Raw genomic sequence first — 12,526 nt, 5'->3', positions numbered from 1 at the left:
TGGGGGGGGGGGGGGGGGGGGAATTTCAGTGACCAAAGACTAAAACGGTCAGTTTTTTTAAAAAGTAATCATTTTGGTCACTTTCTTTTTGAGAGCCACGAGCCCAAACGAGCCGCCCACGAGCGGCTCGCCTCCTGGCGAGGCCCGCTCTGTTCACGCTCGGGCTCGTGATTTTACGAGCCCGAGCCACCCACGAACCCTATTTTGACGAGCTGAGCCGACGAACGGCTTAGCCCTTTTGACATCCTTACCTACAACAATGGGGACTGGCCAACTGCCTTCTCTCCCAACCTCCCTTTACCATCGACGATAATGGATTTTATTTCGAATATGGAACGAGATTTGAATATGATGAAATCAGAGAGCTTAGTCTAAGTAAGATTTTTGAAAATGTTTTGTGGTGGTACGATCATTTGAGTACTATAAGGTGGTGAAGGGGCAGCGGTGGTGTTGATTGTTGGGCTTATGGTAGAGATAGACGGTCGGATGATGATTTTTCTTGTTTTTTTGGTGGTGCGAATAGCCAAATTGGTATTGATGGTTAGGGCTTGGTGGATTGGGTTTTGTCATAGAAAAAGATGAAGAGGTAGGCGTTGGTGGTTGATATTTCGACGTCAACCATGCTTCTTGAACAATGACTTTTTCTTTTTTTTTCAATCACTTTTTAAAAAAAAAAAAAAAAACTATTCCACCCATTATTATTTCCAAAAAATAGGGATCAAACAAGGGCTATGTGTTACACGGGTGGTGTGTAACATGTTGTGATACAATTGGCGATGGTGGCGACAACAGCAATAGCATTGATGATGATAGAGAAATATATGGCAAAATTTGTCCAAGACATTTTGTTACAAGTGATGTGACGATGATAATGGCAACAATAGGGTGGTGAGATTTGTAATGTAGTTTTACAATTTAAAACAAAAAAAAAAGAAGGTATTTTGAGAGTATGTTTTTTATAAAACTAAGTCATCGTTCAATTTTCATTCTTTGGCCACAAAAATGAAAAATATGACCGTTATCCATCATATCAAACCATCATATTTGACTTTCTATCTCTTGTGTGGACCCCATAACGATTATATTTTTCATTTTTATTTTTACAAAAAAATGGATACGAAACGACGCCTAGGTATGAAATTAATAAATTCTTTTAAATTTTAATGCTTGCGTGACTTGTTCCAAGTTTTACAAACTGCATCTAATCCAAAGGCCAATTAGCAAATAAGGTGATACCCTAAACCTTGAGAAGTTTCTAGATTTTTCTGACAAAATATCTGAATTTCTAGATTTTCCCGACAAAATATCTGAATTAGCCGTGAACTGTCCCACAATATATCAGTCCTGCACCTCCGAGGAAACTTCTAACTAAAAAGTAAAAAATAAAAAATCGAGAATATATAAATTAGTAAATTACAGACCAAGGTCTCCCATTTTCAATTTTCGTCTTCTTTTCTCAAATTTTCTAGAACTTCCACTCCACTACCTTGTATAAATATCTTCCTCCCTCCCTGAATATCTAATTCTTTATAGAAAATTCAATAATCTTGCACCCTGACAAAATATATTAGTGTACTTCAAGAAACTTAGTGAAATCAATGGATGGCATGGTAGAGAAGCTGAAAGAGGAATTCACAACAACCGACACCGGTACAGTGTCTGCACGGCCAATGGAGGGGTTGCATGAGGTGGGTCCACCGCCTTTTCTGATCAAGATTTTTGAGATTGTGGAGGATTCTTCGACAGATGCAGTGATTTCTTGGAGCAGGAGTAAGAACAGTTTTATTGTGTGGGATTCTCACAAATTCTCCACCATTCTTCTCCCTAAGTACTTCAAGCACAGCAATTTCTCTAGCTTCATTCGCCAGCTTAACACATATGTAAGTTTTTCAATAACCCATGAAATTTCATACTGATTTCTTTTTCTTTTTCATTTTTATTTATTTTTTTATTTTTTGTTACACTTGACATGGGTTGATTTTGATTTCATGTTTTTGCAATTGCCATGGTGGTTCTGATATGTTAGCTGTTTCCGGTAGAAACAAGTTAGGAATTTTTTTTTCCCTCTGTTTCCGATGATTATGAATCGTTTGAAATATGTTTTGATTTTGGATTTTATAACAACTCAATAATTGAAACATGTAGGGTTTTAGAAAGGTGGATCCCGATAGATGGGAATTTGCTAATGAGGGATTTTTGGGAGGACAGAAGCATCTTTTGAAGTCGATCAAGAGGAGAAGAAATGTGATGCAAAGCTCGACTTCGCAAGGTGGAAATTCATGTGTTGAGTTGGGGCATTTTGGTGTGGGAGAAGAAGTCGAAAGACTGAAACGTGATAGGAATGTGTTGATGACGGAAATTGTGAAACTGAAGCAGCAACAGCATAACTCAAGGGAGCAGATCATGGAAATTGAAGAAAGAATTTGCAGCACTGAAAGGAAGCAACAACAAATGATGAGTTTCATCGCTAAAGCCTTCGGAAATCCGATGTTTGTCCAGCATTATATGGATAAATATGCTCAGAAGCAAGAGCGCTTAGAAATTGGGCAAAAGAGGAGACTCTCTATGAGTCCAAGTGTCGAGAATTCGCAGGATGCTGTATCCGTTGCCATGGGCATGAATCCGTGTTCGAACCATACAAGTCAAGAAGAAGAGGAGCTTGCTAACATTCAATTAGAGATAGAGGCGTTGTTTTCTGATCCTAAGGACACTAAATCAGGGACTGGCCCCTTGGCTAGTGGCACCGGGTTGAATTCTATTGCTGATAGTATGTTGGAGGAAATGCTTGGGGAAGATCTCATTGTTGGCTATGAAGCCGAAAATTTTTTGGCAGCCAATGAACCATCAGTTGCAGAAGTGGAAGATTTGATAGCAAAAACACCAGATTGGGGTGAGGATTTACAAGATCTTGTAAATCAATTGGGAGATCTTTAGTTGAAAGTTGAAAACCATAAATGTTCTGTTACTACGATTCTTTGATTCTCATGGCCTCCACAAAACACTTCCTGTTCCTCGTATTGAGTACAGATTATGATTAATCATTCATTTGATGGTTCTGTTGTTATATTAAATATAGCTGATTTATATCTCGTCTCTCTTGTATCAGGGGACGCGAAGGTTGAAAGGAGGCCAAGAATTGATCTTGCTCTTATGTATCCTTTCAACAATGAAGATTAGATGTTTTTTTATAATCTTTTAATTCTATTCTGCAGATATCTTATGGTAATCAGTTGAAGTTATTATTTCCACCTCTAAGAAAATTTAAAGACATCTGTTGAAGATGGTTGTCTGTTACTAATCTGATTTTAGGCTCATATTCCAAATAACATGGGCTTGCATTCCATTTGAGTTTGGCTGTGGATAATTTCGTCTGATGGTATTGGAGTTTAGCTAAGCTGCTTCCTTCCCTCAGAGGCTGCTACTTGTGAATAATAGATGCATACACATGTAAGAGCTGGGTATATAGATTGATATAAAAATCTGAAGGATTTTTCTTATTTTCGCTTGTTTGGTGAGGTATTATACCGGCTCACTGCATTATTACGAAATCTTGTCTGTTGTAGTGAAGTCTTATCTTCTTGGAAAGAATAATTTGCTGAATCGATGCTTTGTAGTGCAGCTCCTGGAGGCATTGGTACAAGTGGGCTAGTGGTTAAGGGCAGCGCGATTGTTGTACCCTGTGCCTGGTGGTTTGTCCAGGAAAATATGGTTAGTACATTTTTACTTATTTCTGTTTTGCATTATTATGATCAGGAGAATGAATGCATTATGCAGCTGTAGCTGATATGAACCTGTGGCTGATAAGAGTTGATGACTTAGGGCCTGTTTGGTAGAGTTTTGCTTTTGATCCTTGTAGAAAAACCTTATGAGGAAGCTATTTTAAGCCAACTTCATCCACAAGCATTGAAACATGTTCAAAAACTTCTTTTTTAGGTTTAGAAGTAGCTTTTATCTTTTCAGAAGTCAAGTCCAATGAGCCCTTATATTGCTTAGGTAATGTATTGGAAAAGAGGAAGAAATTTTGCAACATGATTTTATAATACATTGAGTTTGCAGAGGACAGTTGAACATTGAAGAGAAGATTCAGAGTGTAAGGCAAAGGTCACACAATATTAAATCGAGAAGCAAGATAATCGAAATCGGCCAAAAGTAAACAGTGCAGAAAATTAAAGAATCAACACAAGATTTCTTTCGGCCTAGGTCCCGAAGGTTCGGCGACCACATCTAACGCCTACATCCCCCGTTGAGCATCCAACAAGTTGGATTACGCTCGGTTGCACTATAATAGCCAAAAATGGCAACGAAGAGGTACAAATGTTCAACAAATACAACGAGATAAAGCAATGATACTTATCTCTCCAGATCGACTCAACACCTTCGAAGAATCACAAAAAAAATTCACTGCATCCCTCTCAAAACATCACAACTCAAGAGGACAAAAGATATTGCAGATAATCATTCAGAATATCTAATCGAATCACAAAGACTTTCTTTTAAGGCCTCAAATCAGAGATTTGAGCCAAATAATCGAGCAGAAGAAACCCAAACCAGACGAGAGGTTTTTCTCTCTCTCACAAAGAACCAAGAGTCAAACGCGGTATGGGAGTAATTGCGTGCCAAGTGAAATGGCACGATAATAATAGAGGTTCCAGATTCAATCCAACAGTCATGGTTTAGCAACGTGTCTCCATCCAATTGAAAGTGTCATTTTAATAAAGTTATAGTTTCACAAACACGACTTTCCAATATCATAAAATTCTGGAAGCATACAATTACGGTTCGAGTCTCACATAGAGCTTGGATTGGACTGAACAATATTTGGCCTTTCATATTGAAAAAGTAAAAGGAGGTCATCCATTAGCCATTGCATACTTCATTTTGTTCTCTCCGATGTGATGATGTGCAGATCATGCATAGGTGGCAATGACGTGGCAGTACGTGTGGCATATGCTGTTGGGTTTCCACCTCATTTGTGGACCAAATCAAAGCCCCAAGTGTGAGACAACATTGAAGTAGGGATGTACAGTAACGTTCTTGAACGCTATCCGTTTCGCTTCTGATACATTTTGATATCGATTACGTATTTGAAGGAAATTGATCCGAGAACTTGGCGAATATTTTAGATTCGAGTATTTATGAATTATCAATAATTTTTGAAAGATAATATTGTGTGTCAATTGATTGTGGTATTATTATTTATTTATATTAACCTAATGTTTGTAGCATTCTTGTTTCCTATTTTTTTTTTCTCTGGAAATAACATTTTCATGGGTCTGATCGCTTTTCATTTCTGTTTTCGAGCATAACGAGACTAATGGCGAATTTGACATCTGCAAAACTTTTTATGGTAGTTCACTATATTTTTTATAATATTTTTTCATTGATTGTTCTTTAAAAAACTTACCAAATCATTACACAATCTATGAATGTGAACAGAATTGAATAAACACCTTTGAATATGAACTTTTGTAATGTCATCAAAATTCATCAGTGATTAGTCATAAACATTGTGAAAAGTAAAATAGTTAATAGAAAATTGTGGAAAGAAGAGTGTTTAATTAGATATTTAACTCAATATTATTATCTTAGGTATTCTGATTATTGAAGTGCATCGTGCTCAATTCAAATCAAGAATCTTTAATTGAGTCGAGAGGATTGATAATCTTTATATGAGTTGTAAAAAATAAAAATAATGATGCTCATTATTTCAAAGTAAATTACTCAAGTGCTAGACAATAAAACTAATTACATCGATAAATTGCATAAAAATACACACTATATATTGATACATTAATATCTCATTTAATTAAAGTAATTCGAGTACATATGATATGATTAAATATAAGGGTAAAAGTGTTGTGTTAAATATAATTTTGGTCATTGTGCTTTCTACAATGTTTTTTGTTGATAATTTATTTTTCATAATATTTCTAACTAGCTACTGAGCCTCATGACATGGTGAAAACTAGCAATAATTAGGTGCCACGTATGAATATCCGTTTTCCATGTCATTCATTTTGTTTATTATTATTATTATTATTATTATTATTATTATTATTATTATTATTATTATTTTTAACGATTGATATTACAATGACGAATGGTGTCATGGTTTTGTAAGTTTAGTAGCTAATCAAAAATATTTTGAAGTTTAATGACCAGCAATAAATATTATGAAAGTATAATGGTCATTGGCGCATTCAACCCGTGGTTTAATAATTTAGGACCAACATAAAATTCTCCTTCCTCACCAATCTCACGGAGTGCCTTTTTTTATGCAAACCAACCCAAAAACGTCACTCATCAGAAAATAGAAGGAAAAAGTTTCTGCTTTGGAGCTGCTTGGTCAAAGCTAGATATCGTCGTGCTTTATGGTTTGAATGTCGTGAAATTTGGATGGGAAGTACAAAATAGTGAAACACATTGTCTTCAAAATCGTAAAAGTTAAGATCGAAGGTCCAATCACTCATTTAGAAATAGCAATACGAACAACAACTTAGTCGGTGACATTTTTCCTAGTTGGATTTAGGTTGATTTCCAAGAACTTATTCTTGAAGTTGTTGTAATTGTGGATTGTTTTTAGTCGATTCCATCTTATTAGATGACAATAGTATTAGGTATAAAGATTTGTAATCTTGACATTGGTCGTGCCTCTAGTATTGACTAGAGAGTACTTTGTGAAATTTCGTCTTTAATAGTTAGTGTTATTTCTGGTGTGCCGAGGATATTGTATTTTCGATGTTTAAGTTGAAAGTCTCTAGTATTAACTAGTGAGAGAACGTTGTATTTCCACTATTGTCATAGTGGAGATATGATTGATGATGAAAAGCATTTACTAGCCTAGCAACGCATGAAATGGCATGATTTCTTGCATTTCGTGCTCTCATATGCAAAAAGATATCAAGTGATATGATACAAAGGTGAAGACCCTCTTGCTCCCTCCTCTTCTCTTTCTTGAGGTAGGGGCCTGGCTTATACAAGTTCTATATTGTTTGGTGGGAAGGTATATGGTTTGTACTTTTTAGTGGAAAGTTGGGTGCAAGGGCACAAATTAGGATAGTTCAATCCGCAATAAAGCCAATTTACATATGGAGTATCCACTGCCACTGATAGTTGGCTTGTGCTCGATTAGCATTTGTTAGCTTGTTTAGTATGATAGACTAGACAGTAAGTAAACTACAACGAGAAGTTAATCTTGCTCATTATTAATGTGATTTAGAGTCTATTTAATTAGTCCAATAACAAAATGACAAAAATACAAAGAAAAATTTATCTGAACATCGACTGCAATGTCAATGAAAGTTACTGAAGAATATTGTAATCTAAAGATGAAGTGGCATATTATAGAATAATAAGATATTAGGACAAAGACAAAACAGGAAAAAGTAATTTAAATCAATATCTGTTTCATGTCAAACACTAATATTGCCATACATTAATGTTGATTGGATTTTCCTACCCAGGTTAATTCTTAAAGTCGAAAAAATCTGCACAAGTTTAACGGAAAATTAGTATTATACCTCTGATAGATGCCTTTGCTTGATTCTAAATGAAACCACCACATTCAGACAAGGATCAGCTAATAGGGTTGTGCGAGTATCTTTTATCTTAGATTGTGTTTCTAAGATCATTGATCGATATTAACTAATGAGGGATTAGATTTACTAGAGTTGGATTACTGACAAACTTGATGAGGTAGGGGATTATGAGAGTTATCTTGAGCCAACAACTTATTACACGTTGCATGATGAAGAGAAGTATGACAAGTACACGTGAATGATAGATCTTCCTCTTTTACTCTCGAATAATGTTACATGTACAGACAAATGGGTCTACAGAATGCCACATGACAACATTTCATTAAATTTTGGACAAAAAACAAAGCTAAAACAATTAATTAAGTTCTGTCATTTTTGTTATGTTTTTGACTCAAAATGAGGTTAAGAATTCTTGAAGATGACGTGTTGGAATTAAACTTGGAAGTGGCAGACAAAGGAAAGGGGATCAAAGTGGTCGTTAAGTTGGAAAGAATAAATAAGAGTCCAAGAAGAAGAAGGAAACAAAAGCCCGAGAAATATGGGAAGTTGGCAGCGTCTTCTATGGTGCGGTCGCACTTAGCCATGCAGAATATTTAAGCTGCTGTGCCTTCACTTCCATGCGGCTGCATGGGTTTGAACCATGCGGTCGCATGGTTAATTCCGTCGCTTGCGGCGTGGTTTTTTCTTTTTACGTGATTTTTAACCTAATTTCCATATTTAACCTAATTTCTAGAGTTTGGCTCGTGTACTATAAATATAAGACTCCTCTTTCAATATTTGTGAAGCCAATTGTTGCAATTTTCTCCTTTCATAGTGATTGAATAAAACATTGTTCCTTCTGTCCGTTCTTCTTTTATTTCTTTACTTTAAATCTTATTCGTGGTATTTTGTGATCTTGTTAATTACTTCAAGTGGTGTTCATTAAATCTCAATTCCTATATTATTGGTCATCGATCCCAACAATGTTTGCACCTATAAAAATTGTTTGCAATTTATCTGTAGAAGTATCATTTCTGTTCTTTAGCTCCCATGTTGATTAATTTTTTTAATACTAAATCTAAATTGATAGCATTGGGTGCAATAAGCAGATAATTTACTCAAGCACTCATATCAGATTTGACAGATTTTAAGTCTAATACACTTTTCAAACCCTCCATTTTGATTGAATTAATAATCTTGAAATCACAGATTATACATGCAAACGTCACATTCTTGTGACTACCGTCAATTATAACTAAAATATTAAGATTCGTGGGGGGGTGGAGGAGCCCACCATTTTCATACCATAATCATTCAATAAGGACATAGCCCAACAGCGCACATTAAAAATACTTTAGAAGCTCCTTTTATATTCCAACTTTCAAGAATTTACACGACTGAAAACACTACCACAACTGCGTTCTTCTCTTCCTCTCAACAATGGAGTTTTTAGCTGCAATTTTTCAGCAGTTTGCAGAGATACTACTGCCCTTAATAAGGGCACCTATTATATCAGTGATATGCACTGTACTGGCCTTATTGGCTGGAGTTCTGGGGTACATATATGGACCTTATTGGGGTGTAAGAAAAGTGCCTGGTCCTCCAGCAATTCCATTCTTAGGACACTTGCCCTTGCTTGCAAAATATGGCCCTGATGTATTCTCCATTCTTGCTAAGAGATATGGTCCTATTTTCAGGTTTGTCCTTTGCGCTCGAGCATGTTTGGCTAATTCTAAGATATAAGTGAAATTACTTACCAATGTCTAAGCTTATTAAAACATGTTTGCAGCTTAAAAAAAAATGTTTTCCATCTTCAGAAGTTATTTCTTTTTGGCTTGGACAATCATGCTCAAAAAATTTCTTTTTTGGGTGGGGTAGGTCCATCTGCAATAGGATCAAGAATGTGTTGGAAAAAATGGGTTGAGTGGTTAAATTTGGCACAAAATTTGAGTGGGACTCGGTTGGTTATTTTGGAAGTTCAAGATTAATTTGTGTTCTCCTCCGTGAGAATATTGAAATCATGTATTTACTTGCCAAAAATGATGTTAAAGTGAATGAGAAATTGGAGCTTTGTCTCACATAGGAAAATTATGAAAGCAAATACCACTTTATATAGGATTGCACTTTGAAATGGTGTGATCATGTGTAGCATAGAGACTCTCTTTATGTGCGCGCGCATGAGGGGCAAATTGAACCGAAATAAGTTTCGAACGGGAAAATTGGCTCCCAAGTCGATATAAATTCCAAATCTGTTGAAACTCCAATATTCATTGTCCTTGTATACAAGTTAATAGCATTCATGGTTGACAACTTTACAAGAAAGTTAAGACTTCTTTAGAAAAGTTTTTCATAAAATAACTGGTTCAAATTGAAGAATAATGAGCATAAAATCGTTTCATTTCTGGCTAAGGTTGTGCTGTGGACTAGAAAATATTTTTGACAGCTCAAATATTTTCCAGCTGTTACCTTTTTCTTTTCTGAAAAGGGTGAATATAATTTGAAGAAAGAAATTGCGTCCACTCTTCAACTGATGCAGTAACATGCCTTTGTTAGACCAAAATTCCATGGGATGTGGGACCAGAGGGAGGTTCGTACCGAACGATTCTTGAAGAATAAGTCGACGAGTCATGGTTAGGGGTTCGTTGTTTATGTTTTAACGAGAGAACATACAATGTCAGTTAGCTTTGTTACTACTAAATTCTGTTCACCAGTTCTGAAACTAGGCTGCTAGTTAAATTGGATTTATGTGTGATGGGATTTATTTTCTAACTATGTTAACTAATAACTAGGCTGCTAATATAACGAAACCTGACTGAAATTGTTCTTTAAAACAGGTTTCACATGGGAAGACAACCACTAGTAATTGTAGCAGATCCAGAGCTTTGCAGAGAAGTTGGAATCAAAAAATTCAAAGACATTCCCAATAGAAGCATTCCTTCTCCCATCGCGGCGTCCCCTCTTCATCAAAAGGGTCTATTCTTCACCAGGTATTGTCTAGCTTATGATCTTAGTACACTGTCTTCATCTTATTTCTGTATCCAATTCGTCAATCGTGTTACACTGAATGCAACGAAGAAACGTTCTTCATTATTCACCGAGTCTTGTACGAATTTAAAGTCTACAACTGAAAAAGATACATGTCAACTTTTTGTGTGGGACTTGGTGGATAAGAAAGAGAAGTGTAATATTCCTTATAGTAAGAATCTATGGAGGCAAATGGGTGTAGCTCTCACGTTGAGGGTGAACTAACATAAATTAGTACATTATTTTACGTGTTTCTGATTTCGTTTTGTTTGTTATTGCTCTCGAAGTTGGAGATTAAGATTTAATCCATAACAATTTGCAGGGATTCAAGATGGTCAACCATGCGAAACACGATTTTATCCGTCTACCAGCCATCTCACCTTGCAAAGTTGGTGCCGATGATGCAGGAGTTCATTGATTCAGCAACAGACAATCTAGACGATAAAAAAGATTTCACTTTTTCTGACCTCTCCCTCAAATTAGCCACAGATGTCATTGGACAAGCTGCTTTTGGAGTGAATTTTGGCCTGTCAAATTCTGTTAACAAAATGAACAATCAACATGATGACAATGAAGTCCAACAATTCATCAACCAACACATTTACTCCACAACTCAACTTAAAATGGACTTATCGGGCTCCTTTTCGATCATATTAGGCCTGCTCGTTCCTGTTCTTCAAGAGCCATTTCGCCAGATTATTAAGAGAATACCAGGTACTATGGACTGGAAAGCAGATAGAATAAACAAAAACTTGAGTAGCCGGCTTGATGGGATAGTCGGGAAGAGAATGGAAGAAAAGGATCGTGGCTCGAAGGATTTTCTGTCACTTATACTAAGTGCCAGAGAGTCGGATACACTTTCCAAGAACATCTTCACACCGGATTATGTTAGTGCAGTAACATACGAGCACTTGTTGGCTGGATCAGCAACAACTTCATTTACATTGTCTACTATAATTTATCTTGTTGCGGGGCATCCAGAAGTTGAGAAGAAGTTGCTCGAAGAGATTGATACTTTCGGTCCCCATGATCAAATGCCTACTCCCCCTGATCTTCAATTCAAGTTTCCTTATCTTAATCAAGTAGGTATCAGTTCAACATATTTCATTTCTTCAAACTGTGCCAACAGAGTTAAAATGAGAAGATATAACAATTTTGATTGAATGGTGAATTTTGTGATGGATATTTACTTGAAACTGCAGTCATCTTGAAAATAGACGAATTCTCATTGCATTCGTAATTTTTGAGTGCAGGTGATTAAAGAAGCAATGAGATTCTACACAGTGTCTCCATTAGTTGCGAGGGAAACATCAACTCAAGTAAATATTGGAGGTTACAATCTCCCAAAGGTGCATATAACGTTAAATTTTATATTTTTCTTCTTATTTTGGACATAGGGAATCTGATAACAAGAATTATACTTAAATGAGCAGGGGACATGGGTGTGGTTGGCCCTTGGAGTCCTCGCTAAAGATCCTAACAACTTCCCGGAACCTGAGAAGTTCAAACCAGAGAGATTTGATCCCAATTGTGAAGAGGAAAAACGAAGACATCCTTATGCTTATATTCCGTTTGGAATAGGGCCTCGTGCATGCATTGGACAAAAATTCTCCTTACAAGAAATTAAACTATCACTCATTCATCTATACAGAAAATACGTATTTAGACATTCCCCACAGATGGAAACTCCTTTGCGACTCGAATATGGAATAGTTCTTAACTTCAAGCACGGATTAAAGGTTCAAGCCATCAAACGTTCATGAAAGTCACGAGAGATGAATGTATGAATTCATGTTCTCATGTGAATGATACAAATGATCGTGAAATTTTTGTAATTCTACAATACTTAGAGAGCAGTTTGAGCTGACAGCATTTCTGGCTAAGCTTATAAGTTACTTAAAGTTAACTTTTTGGAAAGTGCATCTTTATATACTTTTCAATATTATTCAGTACTATTTGGTTACAGTTTTTCACACGATAACAAT

General features: G+C 36.0%; 2 protein-coding genes across 6 annotated transcripts; both read left to right on the top strand.

The window, feature by feature from the left end:
• Positions 1 to 1,428: 1,428 nt before the first annotated feature.
• LOC111385270 (heat shock factor protein HSF30-like) lies at positions 1,429 to 3,050 on the top strand. Its single transcript, XM_023009651.1, has 2 exons — positions 1,429 to 1,880; positions 2,146 to 3,050. Exons 1-2 carry the CDS (start codon positions 1,599 to 1,601, stop codon positions 2,932 to 2,934), a joined length of 1,071 nt encoding a protein of 356 aa, XP_022865419.1. The 5' UTR covers positions 1,429 to 1,598; the 3' UTR covers positions 2,935 to 3,050.
• Positions 3,051 to 3,177: 127 nt separating this feature from the next.
• On the top strand, positions 3,178 to 12,516 carry LOC111385269 (cytochrome P450 711A1-like). 5 transcript variants are annotated; one of them, XM_023009647.1, is made up of 6 exons: positions 3,178 to 3,516; positions 3,620 to 3,708; positions 10,352 to 10,504; positions 10,864 to 11,623; positions 11,795 to 11,890; positions 11,975 to 12,516. In XM_023009647.1, exons 3-6 carry the CDS (start codon positions 10,359 to 10,361, stop codon positions 12,302 to 12,304), a joined length of 1,332 nt encoding a protein of 443 aa, XP_022865415.1. In that variant the 5' UTR covers positions 3,178 to 3,516; positions 3,620 to 3,708; positions 10,352 to 10,358; the 3' UTR covers positions 12,305 to 12,516. The 5 variants fall into 5 exon arrangements, with proteins under 5 accessions (XP_022865415.1, XP_022865414.1, XP_022865418.1 ...); XM_023009646.1 differs by having other exon boundaries at positions 3,194 to 3,447; XM_023009650.1 differs by having other exon boundaries at positions 3,229 to 3,447; positions 3,615 to 3,708.
• The last annotated feature ends 10 nt before the right edge of the window (positions 12,517 to 12,526 follow it).

This window comes from Olea europaea, unplaced genomic scaffold, assembly GCF_002742605.1.
Source record: "Olea europaea var. sylvestris unplaced genomic scaffold, O_europaea_v1 scaffold311, whole genome shotgun sequence".
Classification (NCBI taxonomy): domain Eukaryota; kingdom Viridiplantae; phylum Streptophyta; class Magnoliopsida; order Lamiales; family Oleaceae; genus Olea; species Olea europaea.
Note: the sequence above shows the minus strand (reverse complement) of the source record. Positions and strands in the feature narration are given on the sequence as shown.

Coding starts and splice junctions, on each gene's coding strand:
- LOC111385270 (XM_023009651.1), top strand. CDS start 1,599: ATGGATGGCATGGTAGAGAAGCTGAAAGAGGAATTCACAACAACCGAC. Junction 1,881..2,145: donor TTCGCCAGCTTAACACATAT/GTAAGTTTTTCA, acceptor TGAAACATGTAG/GGTTTTAGAAAGGTGGATCC.
- LOC111385269 (XM_023009645.1), top strand. CDS start 8,958: ATGGAGTTTTTAGCTGCAATTTTTCAGCAGTTTGCAGAGATACTACTG. Junction 9,215..10,351: donor AGATATGGTCCTATTTTCAG/GTTTGTCCTTTG, acceptor TCTTTAAAACAG/GTTTCACATGGGAAGACAAC. Junction 10,505..10,863: donor AAGGGTCTATTCTTCACCAG/GTATTGTCTAGC, acceptor AACAATTTGCAG/GGATTCAAGATGGTCAACCA.